The sequence below is a fragment of the Notolepis coatsorum genome (assembly GCF_963971535.1).
Source record: "Notolepis coatsorum genome assembly, chromosome: 5".
Classification (NCBI taxonomy): Eukaryota; Metazoa; Chordata; class Actinopteri; order Aulopiformes; family Paralepididae; genus Notolepis; species Notolepis coatsorum.
Genome location: NC_140169.1, coordinates 126,257,939 through 126,285,221, shown reverse-complemented (window position 1 = coordinate 126,285,221; position 27,283 = coordinate 126,257,939). Strand labels below are relative to the sequence as shown.

Sequence of the window (27,283 nt, the reverse complement as noted above, 5' to 3'; positions counted from 1 at the left end):
TGCTCTAATGATCATATCACCCACACTAGATGAATCATCTAACGTTGGCCATGGAATTATAAACGACCCCCCCCCCCCCATCCGGTCAACATCAGATGATAAGTAGTAACTTCTAGAAGCACGTCCATTTGAAATTCTATCTCGCGCGGATCGCTATCAAACTGTATTTGATCATCAATATAATGCATTTGGGGCTATAAATCACTTTCTGCAGAATGCTGCAGAAAACGATAAAAACATATTTATACTTTAGACCGTATTTTAGTATGAATATGTGAATGAAAAAGTATAACGTTCCTACGTCCTGAACGATAGATAATTGACGTTGAATGGGCCATAGTAATGTCAATTTAGCAATACAATTTAAAAAGTTATAGCCCTGCAAAGAAGGGGAACTTCTCCATAGACAAATAGAGCTGGCAGAGGATGGTTTAATGATGTACATAAGCCTGGCGAAGAAAGTGTTAATACGGACGGACATGCTTAAGTTGTGGCTAGCTTGTGCTACATGGACCCAAACACTCCATACATCCTGGCTGCACCAAAACACTTTTTTCTCAAGAAATCTGCCGTTCCATGAGTGGAGAAAGCTGCTGCAGTGCAGACAGAGTGGAGGTATTTGTAACGTTAATTATTACAAATGGTAACTGTGACTTTTTGGATTGACAATAAGTATTAAGCATTGGGGGTATAGTTATTGCAATAATCTCAATAAACACAGATCATATTTGATCAAAAGGTATCCCATTTGTCCGAGATATTGAAAATGTTCTAGCAGAAACCCTGAAATGGGCAGATTGCGCACATGGCAGACCACTTGGAACCACGTGGCATAAAATATTTATTTAAAAAAAAAATATATATATATATATAAAAAGCTAACCGGACTTCAACCGGTTAATGACAGCGGATGCCGGCTCTCAAAATAACCATTATGCACATCCCTAATTATTATGGTTCAAGTGGAATTGTGGTAATAGCTTTCTAATCACTTGTCGATTTCCTTGTAAAACTATAGACATAGACCAGCGGTTCTCAAACTACGGGTTGCGACCCAAAGTGGGGTCGTGGGTAGGTGACAGTGGGAAGTTAAAAAAAACTCCTGGAGAAACTAAATTACATCACAGCAGGGTTATGAATGTCTGCCATTGGAACTCTGTTCTCTATGATCATTGATATCTGGTAGTACTCATTATACAACATTGACACAAGCGAGGTTGTGCACTGCATGGTTTAGCTCCTCAGTCATGGCCCAAAGGGCTCCGAGAAGATGTAGGAATATACAGAACGCCCGGTCCTCACCAGCCTGAAGGCCGGGGACGGAGCTTACTCTCCAACGTCGTGGAACGGGAATGTACGTCACAGCGCAAAGCGCTACGCTCCCATACGCCACAAGAACAGAGCCGTGCGAGAGCAACCTCGCAGGATATCCATGTTGGGTGGTCAGTTGAGAACAACAGACAAATAAACTGTGCCCCACTCACTTTGTGTTCTACGTTGTTCTGCTGCACCTTGTTGAGATGGACCTTGATGAGCAGACTGCTCATCAAGCTATTTTTTTTTATCTTCTGGCAACATATTTTGGCTAAATATGCCTTGTTTTATAAATGTGTATTGATAACATAGTGCTGTAAAAATGTTCTAATAAATATGCATGATCAAGTTCAACAACGTGTGCTTTTATTTTGATATTCCTTAATTCCACATTGAAATTACACTATACATTAAGTGTGGGGTCGCCAAAAAAAATCCTGAGTAAAATGGGGTTGTGGTAAAAAAAAGTTTGAGAACCCATGACATAGACAATCAATTTCACACTGCATTCATGGAATAATAATTTGTTGTTGACTTGCAAAAGAAAATCTAGACCTTGTTATGCTCTTCTTACCTATTAATTCTGTTGGATTCTTCTCCATGAAGTGTTCACATAGCCTGATAAACATTTCAGTTGTCTCTGTTGAAGGAGATTCTCCGTGGCTAAACAGGCAGGAAAAGCATTATTCAGTGACATTAAATACATTTTGAAGCCATCATTTTACCCAACATTTCAGTAGTGAAAGTAATTACAATTACAATTAGACTAACATTGAAAAAATTAAATTATTGATATATGGTAAGAACTTTTGAAATAGTGAATTCCTGGGCGGCTGATTGGTGCAGTGGGCAAGGCGCTCGCCTCTAACGCAGGAGACGCTGGGTTCGAGCCCAGCTCTCGGCGTTGCTACCGGCTGGCCGGTCGTTCATACTAACACAATTGGCAAGTGTTAGAGGGTGGGAAAGCCGGTGGGTGGGGATTTGACGTTGTGGACAGCGACTCCTACAGGTCGGTTGGGTGACGCCGGTGCGACGGAAGCAGGAAGTGACGGGGGCAGCGTGAGCCTCCCACGTGTTACTCCTCGCCACTGAGAGTTCGAGCTGCTGCGGTGAAAAGATGCGACAGGCTGCCTCCTCGTGTACCGGAGGGGACACGTGATGCAAGGCTTCTGTCCTCACTACAACCGACCTGTGGGAGGCATAGTCTAGCAACGTTCAAGACAGGGGAGGGAAGAATTGGATATACGAAATTGGGATGGGAGAAAAGTAGAAAATGGGGAGAAAAAGTGGATAAAAAAAAGAAATTGTGAATTCCTTCATACCCTTTACATTGGAGTTTCACATATTTGATGCCTTCTTTTTCAATCTCGCCGCGGTCATAAAAGCGGGTAGTGTTTGTCAAATCGACAAGCAAACCCATTTTCACCTAAGGAAGACAAAAGACATCAACATATGATGGGGGCCTTCTCTCTTAAACATCTCAATCGGTGACGTGCACATTGCAAAGCATTTATGTCCATCAAATGGCTTACCTTTAGACTTTTTAAGTAGTTGGATAGCATGCTTGGATGAAACCTATTCTCTTCTTGCACTTTGTCATCATATCTGGGACCCAACATAGTTTTCATTGGCAGGAATTTACCTACAGACAATGGAAACAGATTAACTGTCTGGTGCAGTGATTCAAGGTCCTCATGGTTTTAATTGATTTACGAGAGAAGACAGAATATATACTAGTGAGAATGTTAAATGTATTATAGTTAAAAGGTAAGTTCAGAATGTTTGATCCCTAGCCCTACTTACCAATGATGTTGTTGATTGAAGAGTCCTTTCTCACCATAATGCATGCCGTTCTTCATACTGGATAACCGCAGGTCCGACTAGTTAGCCACAAAACGAATGCTAAGTCAATGGGGCCATGCTCCAGTCTGTACAAGCCCTGAAATAATTGCTGAAACATACGTTGGGTGCACTGTTTGGAGTAGATGTCAGCATTTATTTCAGGGCATGTTATTGGAGTGTGGCCCCATTGACTTTACATGAGTTAGTTGTTAACTAGCCAGAGATGTGTTTATCTAGTATGAAGGACAGCATGACTTGTGCCGAGAAAGGACTCTACCAATCAACAACATCATTGGTAAGTAGGAAATAGTGCTGGGGTCCAAAATTCTGAACTTACCCTTTAAATGTTCACAATTGTTATTTAACCTCTTGATGATAGTATTAATAATATTCCATAACTGCACTAAATAAAACATGCTGACATGGTCCTTGATGCCCCCGTAGAATTATCTGGATGGCCCGGGTCAAATCTGAATATTCATTGAGGATCCTTATTAAAAAAACAAAAACAAAAAACGACAACACGTAGCCTGCATGCAAGGAGTTAAATTAACAATAAATGCATGGGCACCCGCCTGGTTGTTTGCGAGGAAACAATGACCATCGTCACATATGATTGACTGTTGGTGAAGTGTTTAGTTGACCTGACGTTGTCATTGTTTTCCAGAACTACACTGTATAGCTAGTATAGCTAACGTTAGGATTGTTTTGACACGTGATGGTGCAACGACAACAAGGCTAACAAAGTTGCTACTTGCTAGCTAGTTAGCTGAATGGGGAACTGTGCAGTTACGTTAATAGCGCAGTTCCTTGACCACGGTCCTCCACATAAGTAGATAGTCATTTCTTAGATATATATGTATTACATACATTACAGCGAATAATAAACGAGACATGGTAATACTGTTTGGCTGCGTTGTACTGTTAACGTGTTAGCTATATATGGTCATTAGCACGCGAGCTAGCTAACGTGAAATGAGCCAGCGAGCTGGTGTTGATGTCTCACCTGCTACAGGTTGTCCTCTTCTAGGACAATTACGCCACCGAGGGGGAGGCCCGGTGTGTGACATGCTGTGCTGGGGGGCTTCTCTGCAGTGCAACGTTATTCGAAAACCAATGGAACGTTATTCGGCTGGGCACTAGCAACCTTCTACGCCAGCTTGCCTGGCGACGTCACTAGTTCGCCGCTGTCGCAACACCCGAGAACCGCGGATTTGCGGCCTTCGCTAAAATTGGGGGATAATCATTCAGCAAGTTTGAGCCCCATTAAACCCAAACTAAAAGACAGACAATTACTCCAAACAGGGGTTATTACTCACGACACCCCCGTATCCCATTGATGGTGTTATATATCTAGTCTGTCTTCTCTATGTCCTGATTAACTAGTTCATTTTCAGCGAACGAGCTAACTACCAACATTAGCTTGGTCCTGCTAGTAAACTTGTAGCTAGCTACCCAGTGTGCCTTGCTGCTCAAGAGATTCAAAACAATGTGCGTCGTCCCAAGGAGGATGCAGGGTATAGGCCGGGAGCCAGGTCCACCCCTCAGGATGATTTTTGCTACCTTTTTTCATTATTATTTCCTGTTATCCCATACCATATACCTGTATGTCGATATGCCATAAATGTTATGTTGTGTATGTCATAAATGTCACTATGAATTGAAAATGGGGACCCTGATGTAAACAAGACGAAAGTCTTTCTCGTCTGCATCCGCATCCCCATAACAATTGTGTGTATTGAGTACTGTATTGTACCCATTCTGCAATCTGTTAATACCATTTTCAATCAATCCGCAATTTAAGTTCTGTATGACAAGAAGGGCACAACTCTATCAGCTGAGTAACAATGTTCATCAAAGTGCTATAGTATATTAGGACATGTGCATGACAGTAAGGTCAGTTAGGGTTATTCTTTTATTTTTATTATTTGTTGTACATATGTTGTTCCCAGTTCTCATAATGAATACAGTGGGAATAATAGAAATGAATTAATACAAAAAAGTTTACAAATATATATAAATAACAGAGAACAGGATAAATACTAGATCCACTAATGGTAGCCCCATGGCCTAAAGTAGTCTTAATTCAGATGTGTACCTGTCTGGGTAGGAAGCAGGAATGCAAAATCGACCCTTGTGGAATAAATGCATGTACTGCTTATTGCAAGTACACAACAATACGTTGTCAAAGTGTCTACCCCCCCCCCCCCCCTGACCGGAAACATCACTGCCTGGTATGGAAACAGCAACGGCACAGGACAAGAAGGCCCTACAGAGAGTGGTGCGCTCAGCCGAGCGTACCACGGGTATTGCACTACCTCCCCTGCAGGTTCTATACAACAAGAGGTGCAAATCCAGAGCCTGCAGAATAATGAAAGACCCCCACCACCCCAATAACAGCCTGTTTCAGCTGCTGAGGTCAGGCAGACACCTGCGAACCCCAGCTACTAGGACAGAGAGGCTTAGGCTCAGCTTCTTCCCCCAGGCCATCAGAGTCCTGAACAATGAACATTGAGTACCACTGTAACACTTTAGCATGAGCGGGCACACACTCAGGCCGCACGCACCCTCACTTATTGCCAAAAGGAAAGGCCACTTTAAATTAGTATTAGCAACAGTAACAGTGTATTGCACTACTATTACTACTACTGTTAACTGTTACCCGTTATTGCACAAATTTATTGTTACCTGCTACCTGTTATTGCACAATTTTATTGCACAAATTTTTTGTATTGGATTCTATTATATGTTGTACCAATTGCACATTGTTGCGGGCAAGACCACCCGCATTTCATTGTATATCCGTATGCCGTGACAAATAAAACTCTTGACTTGACTTGACTTGAACAAGGGGTTTGATCAATGCTGAAAAAATCAATCGAAAAGCCTGTTTTCAAAAAACATGTCTTGTGTGTGTGAGTAATAACGGGGAATCAGAAAGGTGACCCCATGCCTAAGGCAATGAACTGTCTGGTCTGTCATATGAAAAAACACACACACACACACAAATTATTTATTGTCCTAATATTGCCAAAAGGCTAGGAACATAAACATTGTAAATGCAGCCAGTCAGATATTGATTTACAATTGGAGATTAGTACCATAGAAATAGAATCATGTATCAAATTTACTTAAATCTTTATTTCGAACATTACTTCTAATAATTCAAATACATACAACAGTTCTAAAATGTTTTATAAAAAGCAACAACAAACCAAAATAGTTAGAACAAATAAACAATATTAACTTTACATTTTATCTGAAAAGGAGTAGGAAGAAGTATAAACTATTAAATTACCCCTACTGTACTACTCAGTAATTGTAAATAATATATAAATGCACTATTCTTTATACATTTAAATATATGTACCCACAATAATAAAGTAAATCAATCATTAATAAGCTGGTAATTTTCAAAGCAGTTCGTCCCTGTATAGTGAAAATCCCCTTATACATTATACCTAAACTGGTTCGTGTATTCATTATATACCTTATTTATTTAGTTAATTTAATTGTCACGCCTTAACCCCTTACTTTTTATTATGATTATTATTATTATTATTATTAACAACCGTCATGCAAAACCCCCCTCCCCCACGAGCTCCATGTAACGCGGAAGTGCAGTGGTCGAGTGGGGGCGTGCCTGTTTATCAGGAAGTCCCACTGTGACTGCGCCATTTCCAATTTTCCATCGCAAGAAGAAACATCACCATCTCGACAGTGATATCGCGCTTGTGCGAAATTTCTGGGGAAATTTAAACACGCTCTATAACTATATATATTAGATCGACAAGCTGCGATTTTATGTTTTGGGTGAGAGCAGCTGGACTGACTTTTTTTTGTTCCTCGGCGAGCGAAGCACTGAGGTAACTACGTCAACGTTTAGCTACGTTAGCTAACGATAGTTAGCGGAGTAAGGACGAGTTTATAGCTTCTGAAGTTGTATGCGTCCTCTACCGTATTACTTAAAAGTCATGCTGGGCGAATCTATAACTTCAAGTCAACACAACGGACCGGATATTGACAACCTCGAAAATAACAAGCCATTAATTCCGACACCGAACAATGGGGCCAACTTCAACATAACAAGACAAGTGTTGTTGAAGTTGGGTGGGAAGAAACTTCGTTCAACGCCGTCGTCTCTTCAACGTCCACCGCATATCCAGCCGCAGTCGCACCAGAAAGCCCCGAGGATGCGCCTCGCAGACCACAATAACAAGGCCGCCGCGCAGCCCATCGAGGTCTCGAGCAGCACGCACACCGTGTTGACTCTTCATCTCAAGCAAGGACCAAAGAAAGAGGTAGGCCTAGCTCACTGGTGACTCACAGTATTACTAACACTATTGTTACCTGGTTATTATAGCTACCACACACCAGTCATCATAGTATTTGAGTGATGCATCGAAACTGCACCCGTGACCTACGAATTGACTTCCTCTGCACTGACTGTCTACTTGTAGTGGAAAAACTGATGTGTTTTGTCTCAGTCGGAGAATGGATTTATGTTGGCTATCAGATTTGTAGACGAGCATTTATTTACATTGTATCAATTGGGCTCTACAGTGCGACCATATTGCTCGCATATGCCCCTAAAAATATGTGTGTGAGAACCTCAAATCAATTACGCGCACGGTGTGCGAATGCAGATTACAGCTTCAGTCGTACTTTTTATTTATCCGATGAGAATCGTTAAAAAACTACAAGTCACACATTGCACTCAAGCCAACGGTCCAATCACAGTAGAGTGAAGTGATTGGTTTCATGGGAAATAAAGCAAATGACCAATCGGAAGCTCTCATTTTGCTTGTTTACTTCCTGAAACTCCGCCATTGCGATCAGGGCTCTCGTTTTCCGAGACACTAACTTATTATAGTATCTCTCTTACCAATAGCAATATATTTTAGAACACCTAGATTTATCGATAGCAACAGTAATATAACATTAATGCAACAAAACGAATGCCTTGCTTTGTTATCATAACGTTGATGCAGTAGCATATGTCGGTGTGTTGGCTGTAACGACATGACAATAACATAACGTGTACACATTAAAATTGCGATAATCTATTCTAACATTTTCAAATCGATGCAGTTGAATTTCCCCCTTAGGATTAGGGATGGGAATTGAAAACCGGTTCCCAATTGGCCGATGCCTGGAACCGTGTGGCTCCTGTGACTTTCGATTCCCTTATCGCTGCCAGGTTTTTCCTACAGTTGCGCGCGTTAGCATGTAGCCATGGCAGACTCTATTTGATTCCTTAAGGGCTCGAAATTGCCTGGCTTTTGGTCATATGCTCCCGAAATGCTCCCGCTGTTTGGCTACTTCTATGTGCAGTGAAAACTACTTGAATGCTTTAGAACATGGTCATTGATTTAGTTTAGGGTGAGCTAAAATTAGCCGCGGAGCTATCGCTAGCTAACGTGAGCTAACGCTATTTAATCAAGCTCACAAAGAGAGATAAACAGCTGACAGCGGATAGTACAGGTACAAATACAATAAAACAGCGGGTGGGGACTGTTGTGTAAACATTGTACTCTTTAGTTCACATATAATAAGAGCCGGATTGTTTATTTACTAAGTCTCTACTCTGAGTCCGTCAGACAGGAAGTACCATGGTGCAACATACAAATGTGTCCGTGTAGCAACACAAGCCAATACCTACAGGACAGGGGCCCGGGGAGGGAGCTCTGTGTGTGTGTGTGTGTGAGACAGAAGTCAAGAGGAATAACGACTGTTATTCAATAGATTAAATTAGTTTAAGAATAAAAAAATAAATACATTTTAAGAGAATCTCAAATACATTATTTTATTTAAGTGTAGGCTATAGTTAATGTTTTATTTTTTGTATTTTTCTGACATGGTAAATGGCTGCTTTTTTATATAGCGCTTTTATCCAAAGCGCTTTACAATTTGTTCCTTACATTTTACCCAATCACTCACACATTCTCACAACTACACTTTATATTTATTGATAAAGGATTTGCACTACAACTCGTACACCTACTGTGAATTGTACCTAAATTGCACCTCGTCCCATTTCTCCATTTCTGCCTTGCACTATATAGTATTGTATATTAGTACACTGCACAGTATTGTATATTGTATGGTAACTATGTCTATTCTGCATCGAACATTGTACATATGTCTAAACTGAACACTGTGACCTCATTTTTTTACTTCTAATTTTACTATGTTATTTTATTTCATACTTATCTTGTCTTGCACAGTCTCTGGAGCGCAACAGTAAGAAGTATTTTGTATAAAAGTATTCTGTACTTCTGTATGACAACTATTAAAGAAACTTGAAACAACGACGGCGCAGGCAACCATGCAAGGTGCCAACCTGCTCATCGGGAGCAGTTAGGGGTTAAGTGTCTTGCTCAAGGACACATCGACACGCTGCCCGGGAGGAGCGGGAATCGAACCGGGAACCTCCGGATTGCCAGACGACTGCTCTACCTCCCGAGCCACTGTCACTGACATGGGGGCTCAACAATAAATGACAATCAGAAATGTCAAGTTGCATGTTGTTATTCTAACCAGCTTAGTTCTGTTGCATTTCCAATTTATTTATTTAAATTATAAATTGATCAGGTATCGATAAGAGAATCGATAAAGAATCGAATCGATAAGCAGAATCGATAATGGAATCGTATCGATAAAATCCTATCAATTCCCATCCCTACTTAGGATCGATGCATTGTTACACCCCTACACCAAAGTCACTGACCCACTGTGTATCTGTGTGTATTCTCGAAGACACTCTGATGTCACGAGACCGCCGCCATCTTGGTATAGGGGGGGCCGCGTCTCTACATTTCGTAGCTCCATTTCTGCAGACCCCTCTCTGATTGGTTGAGCTCGCGCATGAGCCGCGACAAGCTCCTCTAGCCAGGAATCGAAACTCCGTTAAGCTCCAGAGAGAGAGGCTGAAAACCCACAGTTCTTGCCCGACGGATGGAACCGAATCCCGGATCCGAGGTTTCTGATGACTACCCCCAAAACATGGAGGCCGCGAACGCAATTTATACGCATGGAAGTATTGATTACGCCATAACGAATCATTACAAAAATATACAGTTAAATGGAATATGTTGTGTGAGTGTGTGCCTTTACACATATGTTGGATTATGTAATTGGTTGTCATTAAAAACAAATAATAATCGCTCGCATCGCCGGCTTCGCTGACCAGAGCTCTCTCAGATTCAACGTTTTAATTGCAGCCTGGAACATACATGTTTCGGAAACAATGTGTAACGTTTATATTAATTAACCCAGTTAATGCCTTAAGAGAGAGTCTGGTGGTCAATGTCACTTCGGTTTGCTACGGAAATGTTGTGCCTTACTAATAATAACTAATTCCTTGGTCAATAGAAGTCTCTGTGATACTTTCTGAATATGATTTGGGAGGGTTATAATAGAAGAAAGACAGTGTAAACAATATAACGTTATGTGAATAAACCGTGAAATAACATAACGTTATGTTATATAATAGGCTTGGGCGGTATCCTTATTTTCAAACCGGCAAACCTTTATGTTATAATACCCCGGTGCACGGTATTTGACGGTATGACTTTCATTCGCGGGGGGGGGGGGGGGGTTACGTGTTGCCAAGTAAAAAAATCATCGTCAGCTCTCAGAACGGTAGTCCCGCACCGGTAGAAGCCCGCACCGTTTTAGCGTTAGCATCTAGCCTATAGCCATGGCAGACTATTTGATTCCTTAAAACCCTTAGGAGTCTAACCTAAAGAGCTCCTCCTCCTGAGAATTTCCCCCTTTTTTTTGTTACATAATATAAAATTACAGATTCATACCTTCAAAATAAGCCATCAATTGTCAAATTTGAGACGATAGTTTTCAATCAATGTCCTATCAAACATTCTGGTAAAATCCTAACACCTTTTCAGTATAGGACTTGAAGTAGATCCAAGTTCATTCAGGCCCTGTCCACACGAGCGTTTGGATTTAATATGACCGAAGTTTGAAAAAATAAAACTCCGTCCACACGGTGAACACAGGTGAACAACCGTGTATAACTGCATACTCACGGTAGAGCTGGGAACCCAGCAACCGATACATTTAGTACAATGCCAAAACAGTAGGCGGCGATGTTGTTCAGACATGAAGGCCATTTCAACCAATCAGAAAAGGCTGAACGCTCACTAAACTTCCTGTGGTTGCGATCTGCCATTAATTCACTGAAGAAGAAGAAGAACTTCCTGTTTAGAAACATAGCTGGACCCTATTGATAATTTTGCCAACGGAACATATATTTTCAGCAAAGAAAGAAACTGCAATAAACAAACGGATACATTCACTGTGTGTAGAGCTGCCGCGATTACCGCATTACCGCGGTATCGCTGTTACATCACGGCCACCGCAGAGTAGGCTGAATACCGCATCACCGCTGTTTTTTATAATAATAATAATGAAGTACCCTCCTCTCGTTGGGCTTTCGGCTCTGCAGATATACCCTACTTCTCTATCGAGGTTCCAAGCGACCCTATTGGGTACCAGAAAAGTCACGTGAAACATTGCAGACCACTGATTGGTCAGAAGAGAGACGCGTCACACGTTGGGAGCGTCCTGCAGTTTTTTACATCCTGAATGCCAGCCATTGATCAGAGCTCATCACAATACGGCTAATAACGTTAGCTTTAGCTCCCCGCCGGAGTGGACTACCATCGCTCATCAGGAGTACTAAACGAGACATAATGATTTTACTGTCTGCAACGAATGTTATAATAAAAGCCCTTCTATACACTTGTCTGATTGAAAACTTTATTAACAGACCGCAGAATGGGACAACTCAGCACGCTCTGAGCAAAGAAAGGAACTGAGATGGTCCGGTAAATACGCTGATATTGAACGTATAACTATATAATGGTAATGCCACAAAACGAATGCCTTTATTATAAAGTAGTAACTTTATAGTAATAATAATAAGGAAGGGTCGGGGGGGTAACCACCCCTGCCCGCGACACCGAGTGAACGGCGCACGACCAGAGGGGAACTTCGAATCCGTGTTTCACTTTCAATAACTAATGCGTGCTTGCCGAATCCCAAACAATATTCATGCTGCAAAGTCATCCTCTAAAGATCGACATTTAGACTAGAGGCAGGCTATATGCTATAAAAAGTAGACTACTACAAAAAAAAATGCATTCAAACTTTTTTTTTTTTTTTTTGTGCGTGCGGTAATACCGCGGCGGTAGGAAATATTTTGCAAATCCGTGCGGTAAGGAAAACATCAGTACCGCGGCAGCTCTAACTGTGTGTTCTGCCCAGCGTTTCCGTTAGAACATATTCGTGCCGGTCTGGGTGTCCTGCAAGATTTCTATCCCCGGACATATTCGAGAAATTCCGGTCAGCCTGGTTTTCCTTTTTACCGGCTGAATGCCACCATCGGCGCCAATGTTAACGTTAATATCGCCTAATCTATGTTTTAAATTATGGCTATGTGTCTAATCTGCCCATCGCATTATCAAATACTATTTTCCAGTCAGTGCTGTCAAGGCTGTTTATCGCGTCGTTTCCGTTTCAGAGCAGTTAGAAAAGCCCCCGTTTTCAGAAAAAAAACAGCTCATTCTGGAGCATTCTATGAAAATCGTCTTTTAGTGGAATATTCCACAACGTTGATATTCGTCGGCCTTTTTATGAATCGTTTTCAAATAAACGCTAGATGATCAATATTATACGTGCACGCAAGCACATTACGGCCGCGCGCGGATAATCGCCCCGTTGATTTCCTCTCGGACTTTTACAGTGAAACCGAAAGAAGACATTTCACAAAACAGCTTATAACTTCATCAAACTTACTCTGATTATCCTAACACTGATAACATAGAGTCCTTACCTGACATCAGATGGTATCCAACTGGTATATTCCAATTCCTGATCACCATTCGAAAAAATCGATACGTGTATGGATCCAACGCGATACTGTAGAACTCCATGATCAGCGGGGATCTGAGGTTCCAGAATGAACTGTGGTAACCCTGGCTGGATCAGTGAACTGGAAAATGTGGATATAATGTCGCACCTCAGCCAGGAGAATTAAACTTTCCACTCGGGCCTGAACGCTCGACATTTCTGTTTCTGTTTTCTTTCACCACAGCATCAGCGGTCTCTGTGACTTCAAGTTCAGAAGACTCATCTTCGTTGTCATTATTATTAGACCTGCTTGTGCTTGGTTTCATGAAATATTTGTTAAGCTTAGCTTGTTTTGGCCATCTCTCTCTCTCGCTCGTATACCTGTTTGTCGTTATGGTGGCCAGACAGGCTCAAAAAAAGAAAGAAAAAAAGATTCACATCCGAGCGGCGCCATCCGCGCTTTATCAGAGTGAAGCAACATGTAATGATTGTTTCGTTCATCGCATAGGCTATTTAATTTTAGCCTATTTTAATACAATTCAAATAATAAAATTGTGCTTAGAGAAATTATTTTCACCGGACATTATGACCGGAGAGATTTAAATATTCGGACTTCAACATATTTTGCCGGTCAAATACCGGTAATTACCGGCTAACGGAAACGCTGGTTCTGCCTCTCATTTTGTTGATGAAACAAAACCATCAACAACACAATTTACCACCAAGAGCGGATAGTTTAGTCTCACAAAAGACCGCCGGTGTTGTTAGCTACATGCTAATGTGAATGGCTATATCCATGTATAGTATATAGCTTAAATGCTAACGTAATGTGGTAACGTTACCGATATGAAATGGATGCAAACGTTATTTAACACATTGCAGAATGGGTACAATACGGCTCAATACAAACAATTGTTAAGGGGATGCAGTCTGGACTGGGTTCCTTATAACAATAACTTGACAACACATGAGTTTAGTTTAGCTGCAGCTACATGTTTTCTCTGAGCGTCAACAGACATCAGTCGATCACAACACTCTTCAACACAGACGATACGTTTTGAACAAAAGTTTGTTACAATCATTTTCATATAACGCTACTTGGGACAGCTCTGCTGTAAACACTGGTGTAGTTGGCTCTGCTCTAATCTCTCTACCCCGCGGTCTGCCGTGAACATGGGGAATAATTACGACAGCTCTGCTGTAAACACTGGGAATAACCTCGGTTGCTATGCCCACACGCAACTGCAAAACCGCACAACTTCACCCTGGCCACCGGTTTCAAAGACCGCGGTTGCAGTGTAGCAAATCCCCGGTTGTGTGTGGCCGAACAGTGCAACTGCGCACATACAATCATGGTTATATTAAAACCAGCGTTCGAGAACTACACTCCCAGAATTCAATGTGATCATTGTCACTAGAACCATTTCACACCTGGAGCAAAGGCCCAGTCATTCCTTTGTTATTCCAGTGAATGGACCCAGCAGGAGGCCTAGCCTGTGTGTGTGTGTTTCTGTGTGTGTCTGTGTCTGTATTTACAGTACTGTACCATATCAAAAAAAATAAGCAAACTAGACTAGATGTAAATGTGTGTGTCTGTCTGTGTATGTGTGTGTGTGTATGTGTGTGTGTGTCTGTGAAACATGTCTTGTACTCATTTACCTCACTAAATACAGCAATGTGTAACTGTAAATTTCAAGAGCGAGAGAGAGCGACATTTATAATAATTATATTATTAATTAGTTTTTTTACACACACACACTAATAACATGATCATAACCAGAGAAAACAAGACCAAAGACAACTGGAATAGAATATCACACAATTTTATTAAAAACACATAGAGAATAATAATCAACAAGAAACATCAACTGTATCAATATTGTACAATGAACAACCCTATATATCACTTTTGGATTACAATAGTAATACAAGGTGCCTCATATGATATTTGGCAGAGAGCGCGACCACAATGAATTTAGGCAAAATCTCCAAAAAAATAAAATTATGCACATGTATAAAAAAAAAAAATAGGTGTCTCCTCATGGTTGTATCTGCCTGTTCTGTATCACACTAAGTGATATGTGAAAAAGCAGTTCCTGTCTGGAATGAGACAGAGGGCCCAGCAAATGCCCCAATTTTTTTTATAGATTGGGGGCCCACAAATTGTTTCTTTCATGGGGCCCAGAATCTCCAGCTACGCCCCTGTGAGCGCACCGTTCTACTCTAGAGAGCTGTCATGACCGTGATGCGCGCTTGAATGAACTGCGAGATAACTCATAACTCGTACACACACGCACTCTGTCTGCCATACAGTAGTTTATGTTGTTTTAGCGCGACGTGGGTATATACACGGGCGAGGATGAAAAGCATAAGACTACTTTTAATACATAAATTAACGTTCTGTCGGGTCCCGTGTATTCTCGAGAGAGAATGATAATAATAATAATAATGCAGGACCAGATTATATTATCAACGACAGACAGTGAGAAACACAACCCCCCCCCTCTCGCGCTGAAGAATATGCATATTAGATCACTCAGTGATTAACACCTATGCGCTGTTGGTGTGTGCGCGCGTCCATGGATGTGACGTGCGATGTAGTTTTTATCGCAAATGGAGATTATTACAAGCACTCCATCTAGCAAGAATTAAACGTATTTACAAGTCGTATTAGGTTTAGCAAGTTGGGGGACGTATACCTTACATGTCAAAGCACTAGAAATGGCAATTTTTCTATTTTTATCGATTTCTGAAAAGATGTCCTTTTTGAGTATTTAAGAGGGATTCGAATTTCTTTTGTTGTCCGCCGACGGGTTCAAAGCTCCAGCGTGACTCCTAAGGGTTAAGGGCTAGAAATTGCCTGTGTTTTGGTCATATGCTCCCGAAATATGCTCCCGTTGTTTGGCTACTTCTATGTGCAGTGAAAACTACTCGAATGCTTTATAACCTAGTCATTGATTTAGTTCAGGGTAATCTAAGATTAGCCGCAGAGCTAACGCTACTTAACGTGAGCTAACGCTAGTTATTCAAGCTCAGTAGCTCACAGAGAGAGATAAACAGCTGACAGCGGATAGTACAGGACGGTACAAATACAATAAAAAGGCGGGTGGGGGCTGTTGTGTAAACCTTGTACTCTTTAGTTCACATATAATAATTTAGTTCACATATAATAGGCGACGGATTCCGCCACAACAACACTGCTCTCGTCACAACGCTTTACGGTATTTTCACAGCACTGTCGCAACATTACCGTAAAACGTGAACACCGTTGTGACCCACTCGCTCCACTAGAGCGGTCTCTCCCTCTGCTGGCGCGTGTGTGCACTACACTCAGTGTGTGCACTAACACTCAAAACTCAGTTTCACTGTTATAGAAACTGAAGCGCATCTGTGATTTTGACGGTGACGGACGGTATTGAAAATCAATACCGTAGGTATTTCTAAATACCCTGGTATACCTTAATACCGTCATACCGCCCAAGCCGATTATATAATGTTACAATGTACAGTTTCTAACAGCTGGCTGTGTTGTGCAATGTGCATAACGTTATGAATAAACCGCGACGTCATGCGAAATAACGTTATACGCGAATCTGGTAGTACATTTCTTTTTCTCTTCTTGATTCGATAACATTACATCCGCCTTTACCGCGTGACGAGCTAAACCAATCAGAGAGGGGCTTCGCTCAACCAATCAGAGGGGTCTGCAGAAATGGAGCTACGAAATGTAGAGACGCGGGGGGGCATACGGATTTCTAGTATCAAATGCATGTGTTGAGGTCTGTTTTTATTACATGTTTTATCACATTCTTGTTCATTTCATAACATTTTCACATGATATTTGTTTTGAAAATATTGAGGCCAACATGGCATTTCACTATTTCGAAAGCCTTTCTGGTGATTCTAAGGTGAGATATGATTCAAAGAAGCTCCCCCTGATTGACTTGACATAATGTCCATACAAAACACATACAGACATGGCCATCTCTCGAATACCCAAATTGAAGCTGCTATTTTGTACTAATAACAAAACAAACACAGAAATCCAAATCGCAAGTTTTATACCATCACGGAGGAAAAAGTGGCTGGCGGCTAACGCTCGGCTAACTAGCTCTGGTGTTGTGGTCTGGTAGCTACATGCTAAGCTAACGTCAATCACATATCGAACCGATAGGAGTTTATCTTATCTAATCTTATGTGGTGGTACCACGTGTGCCACTACCCGATCAAACATCCACGTAAGATTAGATAGGAGCTTATCTTATCGGTTCGATATGATGTGATTAACGTTAGCTTAGCATGTAGCTACCACGACCACAACAGCAGAGCGAGTTAGCCACAGCCACTTTTTCTGTTTTTGTCATTAGTACAACGCGTAACACAGCAGCTCTTTGGCATTGTGAAGGACTGAAGAAAATTCCGCTTGTTTGTCTTTAATTTGCCGCTTTAACGATCCGTTTCTGCACTAAATGAACCGTACACAATGTACCAGGCTGGGCAGTTTCCCCCCACGCTGCAGTTGCGTAGCAACAACAGGCAGGAAGTTGACTTCGAGATATAGCGTTATCAACAGCAGAGATGGGCAATAGGGTCCAGCTGTAGCGCCGGGCGGCCGGAGTGCAAGCGGTGTGATGTAATTGGCAGACTCGACTGTCAATCAATGGTCTACCTGACACGCAAACTCATAAACAATGTTTCTGTACTGGAGGTGTACAGTATTTCAATAGGCAACCCTGAAAGGATTGTTTTTCTAGAACGTTTTCTCAATATTTTGAATTCTAGTTTAAGTTAAATATTTTGTGAATGTGTACAACTCTTATCAGCTGAGTAACAATGTTCATCAAAGTGTTGAGTGCTACAGTGTAGGTTAGTATATTAGGACAAGTGCATGACAGTAAGGTTAGGGTTGGAGTTTATTAATTTTTTCATTTCAGATTTCAAGTTCTGACATTAGGGTGACCATTGCTCATTATGTCCAGACAAATCTCTGAAAATAAAATGTAGCCTATGTTTGGTATTTTGCCATTTGAACAAAAAGCCCCAGTTTTAGATAATTTATTGACTTTACTATTAAGTACTAAGGCTGTCAATCTATTAAAATATTGAATCTGATTAATCACATGATTGTCTATAGTTAATCATGATTAATCGCATATTTTTGTATCTGTTCTAAATCTACCATAAATGGATATTTTTCAAGTTTTAATATTCTTATCAACATGATAGTGGACAAATGCTTGCTTTTTAACAAATTTAACACTTTGATCGCCATGGTTAAATTCATAATTTACCATCCCTAGCCAGCTCTATTTGTCTATGGAGAAGTTCCCCTTCTTTGCAGGGCTATAACTTTTTAAATTCTATTGCTAAATTGACATTATTATGGCCCATTCAATGTCTTATATCTATTGTTCAGGGTGTAGCAACGTTATACTTTTTCATTCACATATTCATACTAAAATATGGTCTAAAGTATAAGTATGTTTTTATCGTTTTCTGCAGCTTTCTCCAGAACTTGATTTATAGCCCCAAAAGCATTATATTGATGATCAAATACAGTTTGGTAGCGATCGGTGCCAGATAAAAAATGTCAACTGGAGGTACTTCTAGAAGTTACTACGTATCATCTGATGTTGACCGGATGGGCGGGGGTCGTTTATAATTCCGTGGGCAACGTTATATCATTCATCTAGTGTGGGTCATATGGTCATCAGAGCAGTTAGTAAAGAACACGTTGGAAAATAACGCTGGATCTTACCGTATCTTCCTCGCGCCGTTGGACGATCAGCTTGGAGTAGACCGTTTTCGATTATGGTATGTTGATCTAGATGAACCATTTCCAGGTTGTATAATACTATATACGTCCAAATAACGTTGTTTATTGAGTTAGGGCGAGCGATTGATTATCCAGTGTGTCGAGATGGAGTCCGGCTAACGATCGCGAGTGCCCGGACGAAATATGGATGAGCACTTCCTGTTTGGCACGTCACTTCCTGTTGGCCGATCTGCCACCAGATGGCGCTCTTGAACCGTTAGACAGTTGAGTGGAGCTCAGCAGTATATCTCAGGTCCCCGGAGGAGAAATATGATTTCGATCACAGATTTTTGAAATATTGATATCAAAGACGTGTTACGGCGTCTTCGGCAGAATGAGCACGGCGGGGAAAGACGAGTTCCAGCGTTTTCGGCGATTAAAGTGTTAACACAAAAGGATGACCCTCATGCATTGCAAATTTGCATACAATTCAAAACAAACAGTGATGCACAAAATAACTTAAAAGAAAATAATAATTTAAAACAATGAATAAAGTGTGCATGAAATAATACACACAAGGGCTGAGGACTCACACTCACGCCCCCCTTCTCTCTCACACACACACTCTCTCCCAGCTCTCTTTCTCTCTTGCCCCTTCCTCATCTCACACTCACACACTTTGAGTCAGAAACAATGGTATCAATGAGAGTATCGAACCTACCCTGGGTAAATAAAGGTAAAAAAAAAACTGTTAATCTTGCATCAAAAAAAGAGCTGTTAAAATAATTTTGCGTTACTCGTTAATAACGCGATAACTTTGACAGCTTTATTAAGTAGTACACATGTATTTTTTTTAGTGATGCACGATATATCGGTTGCAGATATAATATCGGCCGATATGGCTGTTTTTTTACACATCGGTATCGGTCCGATATCAAGATAGGGCCGACATTTAAAAAAAAATTGTATTTTTTTTTCTTTACGTGTTTTGGCCTTAAATAGTTTCAAAATATCAGTCATTTCTGAAAATAAGTTACAAAAGTAAAAAAAATTATGCGTTTTGGAAAATAGCCCTTTATTTGATTATCATAAAGTGTTTTCTCTACAGAGATATCGACATCTGTAAATATCGGTATCGGCCAGAACAGCAATATTAATATCGGTTATCTGTATCTGCCACAATTTTCACATCGGTGCATCACAAATTTTTTTGCATAGGTAATAAACATTTGTTTTTCGTGATCAAGTTTGCTCAACATAAAAACTGACGAGTGTCCCCGTTTGGTGTTTTACAAATGTTTGATATGGGATATTTATTGATTCCCTTGAGGAAATTCAGGCATCATAGCAGCATGGGGGATGGGAGATACAGATATGGGCATGGTAATGGAAGAAAGATGACAAATATATGTAATATATAATTTAATGTTAATATAAAATACAAGAACAATTTAAACAAAGGTGCAGATAAGGGTCTGATAGTTATATAGTATACTCTTGTCATCATAATATACAGCTACGTTTGCACCACAGGACACGGAACTAGTGATTTTTTTCAGGAACTCAGTGCATTTGCACAGCAGGGATCAGGGTCTAAAAACTGAAGTTCCGGGAAATAGTTTGACACCAAAAAAGACCCCGTTCTGAAGGTAGGACTTTTCCGAAGTCCAGGAACTTTGGGGGGTGGTGTTCCCAGGCACTGAACATTCTGAATGATTGAGTACTTGTAGCATTTAATAAATTTCAACTGACATTTCAAAACATTTCCCCTCAACAAAATCTTTTAGTTACATATTGTGCTGTCAGATATTGTGATTGTGTAGCTTAAGTGTTTAATGACACATTTAACGTCCATTTCGCCAATGTCATCTGCTTTCAACTAGCGTTTCCCCTAGGATTTTTCAGGGGGTGATAGGCCCCCCAAAACTACTAGTGTTGTCGCGGGGCGCGCGTGTCACTGATGCGTGGTGTCAACAGTGTCGTCATAGACACGCTCAGCCGCGTAGTAATGCGGTTGTTAGTATCGGTGCATTTCTCTACACTGAGCTGAAATGAAACGATTGCACATAAATTAGGTAAATAAATATTAACCATATTTATTAGGGATGCCCCGATCGATCGGCCACCGATCGTTATCGGCCGATAATCAGTATAAATATGCGATCGGGGAATTCTGATAATTAGTCATATTCGCCGATCGCGGAAACTGATCAAGTGGATATCTCACTCGCTTGTCTCAGACGCACAGGACCTGCAAACTGCTCCTCCTCCCTAGCCCCGCCCGTACCCGTGTAGAGTTTGTAAACACAGAGGAGGCGGACCTCCTCTGCTGAGTCTAGATAGTGCATTCGACCTGAGCTAACGTTAGCTACCTAGCTATCGTTATTGTTTAAATAAAATTACCCAGTCAACTATTCACTTTTAGTAGGCATTGTCTAACGGTATTTAGCCGGCTAGCTACTGATAGCTCCGGATATCAACAAATGCCCCAGGAAGTCTAGTAGTCCATGTTGATATCTCCGTTAGCTTGCGTCAGCTGACGTTAGTTCACAGTTCAAAACGAAATGTCCGATTGAACTAAATAGTTGTCTTAACGTCATCTAGCCGGCTAGCAGTAGCTACAGATAGCTCCTGATATCAATGTCTTATAACATTGATTGAATGCGTATTCGAGCTGAGGGCTTGCTGAATGTGAAATGACCAAAGCATAACGTTACCAATAGGGTCCCGCTGCAGCGCCGGAGAATCCTTTTTGGAGCTGGAGGCTACTAGAGTACACACAGACAGTGGAGCTGTTTGCAGATAGCGAGCATTTTGACTTGTTGCGTGGTAGCGATGTCTCGCAGATAATACAAGTACAAGTCTAATTATATAATATATATATTTTATTAAAAAAAAATAAAAAAACTTTATATAAATTTTTTAATTTCTTTTTAATCAAAAACGATCGGTATCGGATCGGTATCGGCCGATATGGCTCACGGTGATCGGTATCGGTGGCAAAAAACGTGCTCGGGGCATCCCTAATATTTATTTACAACACATAAATTAACTTATTTACAATTCTACATACAGTAGTGACAACACACATATGAACTATTTACAAACACTGAATCTTCATTGGTCTCACGATTCGATTATGATTCAGCTGTCCACGATTCGATTCTACGATGCAGCTCAATAATATATTGCATCCTCAATTTTATAATCTATATTACTGCACATGGCTACCTTTTCATCAATTAATACAAGCAGTCAGATCAATTAACTCTTATTTAGAAAGTTCTTAAATCAGAATGTCAAAATGTCTTTACTAGTGTTGCACGATACACCGATACTAGAAATATATTGCGATACCCAGCTGTTAACGGTTCAATACTCCATTTTATTAGTGTCGATACTTTTAGATTAATAGCCTGATGCTGTATTTTCTATGAGTTGAGTGGATGCATGACCGGAGCACTAGCTTTGCCTAGTGGGCGTGTCAACAGTGAGTGTCAGCTGAACACACCAAGAAGGGAAAATAGTCAGATATACTATGTCTTATTTCATAATACAAAGTTTCCGAATGGACGTTTAGATTAAAACCAAGTTGTATGCAGTGATGAACGGTCTTTCCCAGCGGAACACAAGTTACTTAACGTTACACAGGTTATGCATGCTTAGCTTGCTAACGTTAAGATAGCAGGAGCCGCCTGCCAACAAAGATGTTGTTTCAACAAATGGATTCAAACGTTATTGAAGACTCCTGTGACAAGTACTTTTACTAACCATTTTTGGCCGCAGCAATATGTGCAAATGTTCTACGTTATATGCGTACATGTGCCTAAAGTCAAGGCTCGACAGTGCAAGCGTTTCACTCTTATTTGCGACTAAAATAGCGAACCAGAAAGCACATGTGACAGTTCAATGACCTAAACTAACTCTAGCTGCTAATGTCAACCAAGCTAATGGTTTCGTTCTCCTACAGTGAGTGTGAGTGAATCTCTCTCTCTCTCAACGTTAGTAGGCTATACTAATTGATTATGTTCCGTCACTGCATCAATGCAGAATCGTCCACATCGCGATGCATCTTAGAATCGAGAAATGTCCACACCGGACATGAAACCCGCCAAACGCCAATGGCCTGTTGTTTTCCTCTTTGGCTGATAAATTACGGAGGCTACTCAGCCACCCTGTGTTAAAAAGTTCTGAACCAACTTTCTGAATTAGGGAAATCTATTTTTAGAAGGCATCTTAAAGAGCATGGCAGCAGCAACAACAATGCACAGCGATAAACCTGATGCTTAATGAGTATTGTCAGTCAAAACAGTCAGTTACCATTTGTAATAATTACATTACCTCCACTCTGTCTGCAGCATGTCTCTCCGCTCATGGAACAGTATAAATAGTCTATGAGCGCTATGCAAAGTGGGTGACATGTTGGTAGGGCTGGGCGATATGACGATATTATATAAATATCGGGTACAGTTCATTAACGATACACTTTTTAAACGTATCGTGGATATCGTGATGTTTTGACCAAGAGGCTTGTGTCGCGTCAATCTGGTCCACACGTTGACACTTTTGAACAGCGCCGCCCCACACACACACTACTGCATCAAAAGTTGCTACTTATGATAACAAAGGCAATCGTTTTGTGGCATTAACGTTATATAGTTACACTTTCAATAATATCAGCGTATTTACATAGCAACGACCGAGGTCGACCTAGATATAGCAAGCGTTAGTCGTTCATATCTCAGCCCGTGCTGACTCAGTTGTGCCCATTCTGCGGTCTGTTAATAAAGTTTTCAATCAGACAGATGTATGGAAAGGCTTTTATTATAACATCCGTTGCAGTAAAATCATTATGCCTCCAGTCGTTTAGTCCTTCTGCCGAGCTAAAAGCTAAACGTCGGCCGCGGCGAGCTGCCATTGTTAGTCATTGAGCTCTCCAATGGCGGAAGTAAAAAATGAATACGCGCTTGCCGATTGGTGCTAAGAACAGCAGGGCGGGTGCAAGCGATGTGACGTAATTGGCAGACGCGACTGTCAATCAAAATGATTCTGTTTGCCGACTGAATGAATGAGAACGTTATTAACAGATTGCAGCATGGGTACAATACAGTACAGCTCAATACAACAACAGTCAACAGTGGACTGGAGGATGCAGACCAGAGAAAGACTTTCGTCTTGTTTACATCAGGGTCCCCCATTTTCAATTCATCATATTTCATATCTAAATCATATAATATCTCATTGCTAAATATATGCAATATATAATCTAATAATCCAATAATCTAAATCTAATATATAATATAAAAATGCTAAATGCATGGGTATTTTATTTTGTCTTTAATGTTAGCTTGCAAACTCAAATACTGTCTTGGTAAGCCTCATAATGAATTGTTTGGGGGAAAAAAGAAAAACATCGTGATGCGTATCGTGTATCGCCGAAAGGTCAGAAAATATCGTGATATCATATTTAGGCCATATCGCACAAATTGCAAATGCACAAACATGAACCAGGGCTTTGGTTCTCAGCACAGTGCATGTCTGAAAATGGCTTTAGATAACACTAAAGCTGGCTGTATCCCAACACAACACATTTTTCACAGTAACATTGGTGTACTATCCATGGAATCCTGTTGTCTTCCTGGAACAACTCACGCCTCATGGGATTTCAGAGCGAGATTTTAAACTTGTCAGCCTTGACTCATTCCTTCAGTCCACTCAAAATTATTCTAATTCTAATATTTGTTCCAGCAAACATTGGTCTCTTAATTTAACTGTGATCACGAAGATCTGATCAAGGAGGATTGTCCTTCCGTGTTTTAACGAGACGGTAGAATGTCTAGAGACCCTTTTTCACATGTCCCCGGAATAAATTATCTAAATTAGGGGCGAGGGAAAGAATCAATATAGCAATATATCACAAGATTTTGTGTGCCAATAGTATTATCGATACATTGATGCCAAGTATCGATATTTAAAAATAAATGTTCATATGTATTTTTTTGCTTGACAATCCTACTGCAATAAAATGATTGGAATGAGGCTAACTGGCCAGTTTGTGAGGCACACTAAAGAATCTGATACGCTTTCATATCAATTCAATAATTATCTGAATAAATGCATAATTCCAGCTTTTTATGGGTATTTTTGTATTTTTCAGTTACACAGATATCATGATGTATCGTAAATGAAAATTCTTGCAATATATCGATTATCAACGATATCGCGATATTATTGTTATCGAGGGCCAAATTCATCACGGCATCGTATCGTGAGTTACTCGTATCGTCCCACCCCTAGTGCAGATGAGGGTCTGTAATGTATACCCCATCTATCTTAATATACGTTACAGAGTCCGTGCAGGGTTTAGTGGTTAAGAGTCGGGCAGTTCTATTAGTTCTCAAGGCTTTAATGTTGCTTGTTTCTTTTCCCCAGTTGCTGAAACCAAAAAGTGGAAGATTTGAGCGAGGACCCACACAGCAAGCGCTTCTCTCTGTCCACAGTCTAGTCTACAAGCACGACCAAGTGGGCCAAAACCTGAACAGCCGGAGCCACAGGAGTAAGCACATCAACGCACCTAGCATTCCTCGCTTTGTAAAGAGGCAAGATAACGGCAACCAGCAAAAGCTCCTTGTACCCTCTCTACTTCAGCCTCTGCTTAGAGAGGAAAAGAAGCCTTTCCGCTCGGTTGACAATGTTAACATAGTTTGCATCTCCCTCGCTGAAGCTGTGCCCGAAGAGCTCAAAGATGCAGAGAAGATCTATGCTGGAGCTAAATTCAGTGAACCCCCCTCCCCAAGTGTTTTACCCAAACCACCCAGTCACTGGTTCGGTGAAGACACCCCCCAACATTCCAACCATAGCCGAGAGCAAATGACAGTTCACTTAAAGTCTCTGCTCAAGGTGCAAGATGGATCATGATCACAGTGGGGAAGTTCAACGTGGAGCAGCTGACCCCAATCAATTATGGACAAAATATCAACATTTGAGAGACCATGGTATGGTCTGTTATTTTTCTGCAAGAGAATGTATGGAGTTTTGATCGGTAATACAATTTCCCATGGTTTTGTGAAAGCAGCCTTGTGTTGTTTTGGATTTTTAATTAACTTGTGTAAATGTACATAATATTGTAGACATGTGATATGTGTATATTTTTATGGTATTTTAACGGAGATTATAGTTTTGTTACTGAAGTTTGTAGAAAAAGAAGAAGAAAAACTAAAAAAGATGACTGATGCACTTTCTTACTGTTCCATTAAGGCGTGGCTGTACCCCATTGGGGCATATTGAATGTAAGAAGGTTTTCTTACACATTTGCACAAGACTATAAAACAAACACAGGTTCTGCTCATGGTAAGCAGAGAGTTGTGTGAGAGAGTGAACCTTAAGGCCGCCTTACGTGGCTGTTATGCCTTACAGCACTGCAGTGAAGACTCATAGCCTTCAGGGAACTCTGGAAGGAAAAGGCAACTGTGAACATTTCGAAATCAAGGATTCTACGACAACTGTCGCGGGAAAGCAACATTCACCATCAAGGCTGATTGCTTTTTCCTCTTTTAACTTAGTAGCACTGACATGGTTTCTATTTCTGTTTGTTTGTTGTTGTTTCTTTCAAATGACTGTAGGATATGTCTCTTTTTCCACATACCTCCTTACCTGCTCTTCAGCCGTGTTGATTTTTCATTTAAAACTGAGGCTGTTTGATTTTGACCATGGACAACATTGCTCTTATCTACCACACCCCTTTACCATGTATGCTTTCGAGATAGGCAGCTGCTAGTTCTTGTTTCTTGACTGTAATGCCACACAAAATAGAGGAAATTGTATTACTATAGCAAAAGTTTGCTCATTTTCATATGCTTAAAAATAATTTCATCCCAGTGACAAAAGTAACATTAAGAATGCACTCCCAAACCACAATTTGAAGTTTCTTTTTTATTTTTCATTTTATGAAGTATTTCATAACCAAATTGAATATCGAATTAAAATATTAAAATATTGATTACCCCTAATGTGTTGTCTGCATGTTTATTATAATCCACAGCAGGTTGTACCTTTATTTTTTATTTTTTTTAACTTCATTTTTTAGCGTTTATCGCTTTTTCTGGTCAAGCATGACAGACAGAAACAGGTTGAATAGGATGTAGGGTAGGGGAAGACACTCTGAGAAAATACGGCGGATCCGGGAATCGAACTCGTGTACCCCAGATCCGTGACGAGCACGGTTGTCCCCGATGCCGAAATAGCGCCGAGGTACGCGGTGAGCTACGGGAGCTCAGCAGGTTGTACTTTTACATGGAGACAATATGTTGTCCTTTATCTCAACAGTTACACTTTATTTCTCTTTAAATCAGAGACTATTTATGCCCAACCCATTTTTTATGAAGCAAAACAGTATTTCTTGACGAAAAAGATAACTGACATGTCTCCTTTTTTTGTCAATACAATCGCATTGCCGTGGCTTTCAGGGGTATGATTCTTCTTGGTCAAGACTTCCCCCTA

General features: G+C 40.7%; 2 protein-coding genes across 3 annotated transcripts in view; one reads left to right on the top strand and one right to left on the bottom strand.

Annotated features, from left to right (window-relative positions):
• Positions 1 to 4,622, bottom strand: part of rngtt (RNA guanylyltransferase and 5'-phosphatase) — a 348,813-nt gene extending 344,191 nt beyond the window's left edge. The window contains exons 1-4 of one of the 2 annotated variants that reach the window (XM_084314923.1): positions 4,163 to 4,622; positions 2,847 to 2,956; positions 2,637 to 2,740; positions 1,889 to 1,977 (exon numbers count right to left, since the gene is read on the bottom strand). In XM_084314923.1, the coding sequence (XP_084171049.1) occupies positions 1,889 to 1,977; positions 2,637 to 2,740; positions 2,847 to 2,956; positions 4,163 to 4,226 (367 nt within the window). In that variant the 5' untranslated portion in view covers positions 4,227 to 4,622. Of the gene's footprint in view, positions 1 to 1,888; positions 1,978 to 2,636; positions 2,741 to 2,846; positions 2,957 to 3,117; positions 3,164 to 4,162 lie in introns of those variants that run through there. The other variant, XM_084314924.1, reaches the window with a different exon arrangement.
• Positions 4,623 to 6,851: 2,229 nt separating this feature from the next.
• On the top strand, positions 6,852 to 26,785 carry pnrc1 (proline-rich nuclear receptor coactivator 1). Its single transcript, XM_084313799.1, has 2 exons — positions 6,852 to 7,457; positions 25,217 to 26,785. Exons 1-2 carry the CDS (start codon positions 7,101 to 7,103, stop codon positions 25,700 to 25,702), a joined length of 843 nt encoding a protein of 280 aa, XP_084169925.1. The 5' UTR covers positions 6,852 to 7,100; the 3' UTR covers positions 25,703 to 26,785.
• The last annotated feature ends 498 nt before the right edge of the window (positions 26,786 to 27,283 follow it).

Bases quoted from the DNA above. Each gene is read 5' to 3' on its own strand.
- pnrc1 (XM_084313799.1), top strand. From the start codon at position 7,101: ATGCGTCCTCTACCGTATTACTTAAAAGTCATGCTGGGCGAATCTATA. The intron at 7,458-25,216 runs GTAGGCCTAGCT...TCTTTTCCCCAG, and splicing joins AGCAAGGACCAAAGAAAGAG to TTGCTGAAACCAAAAAGTGG.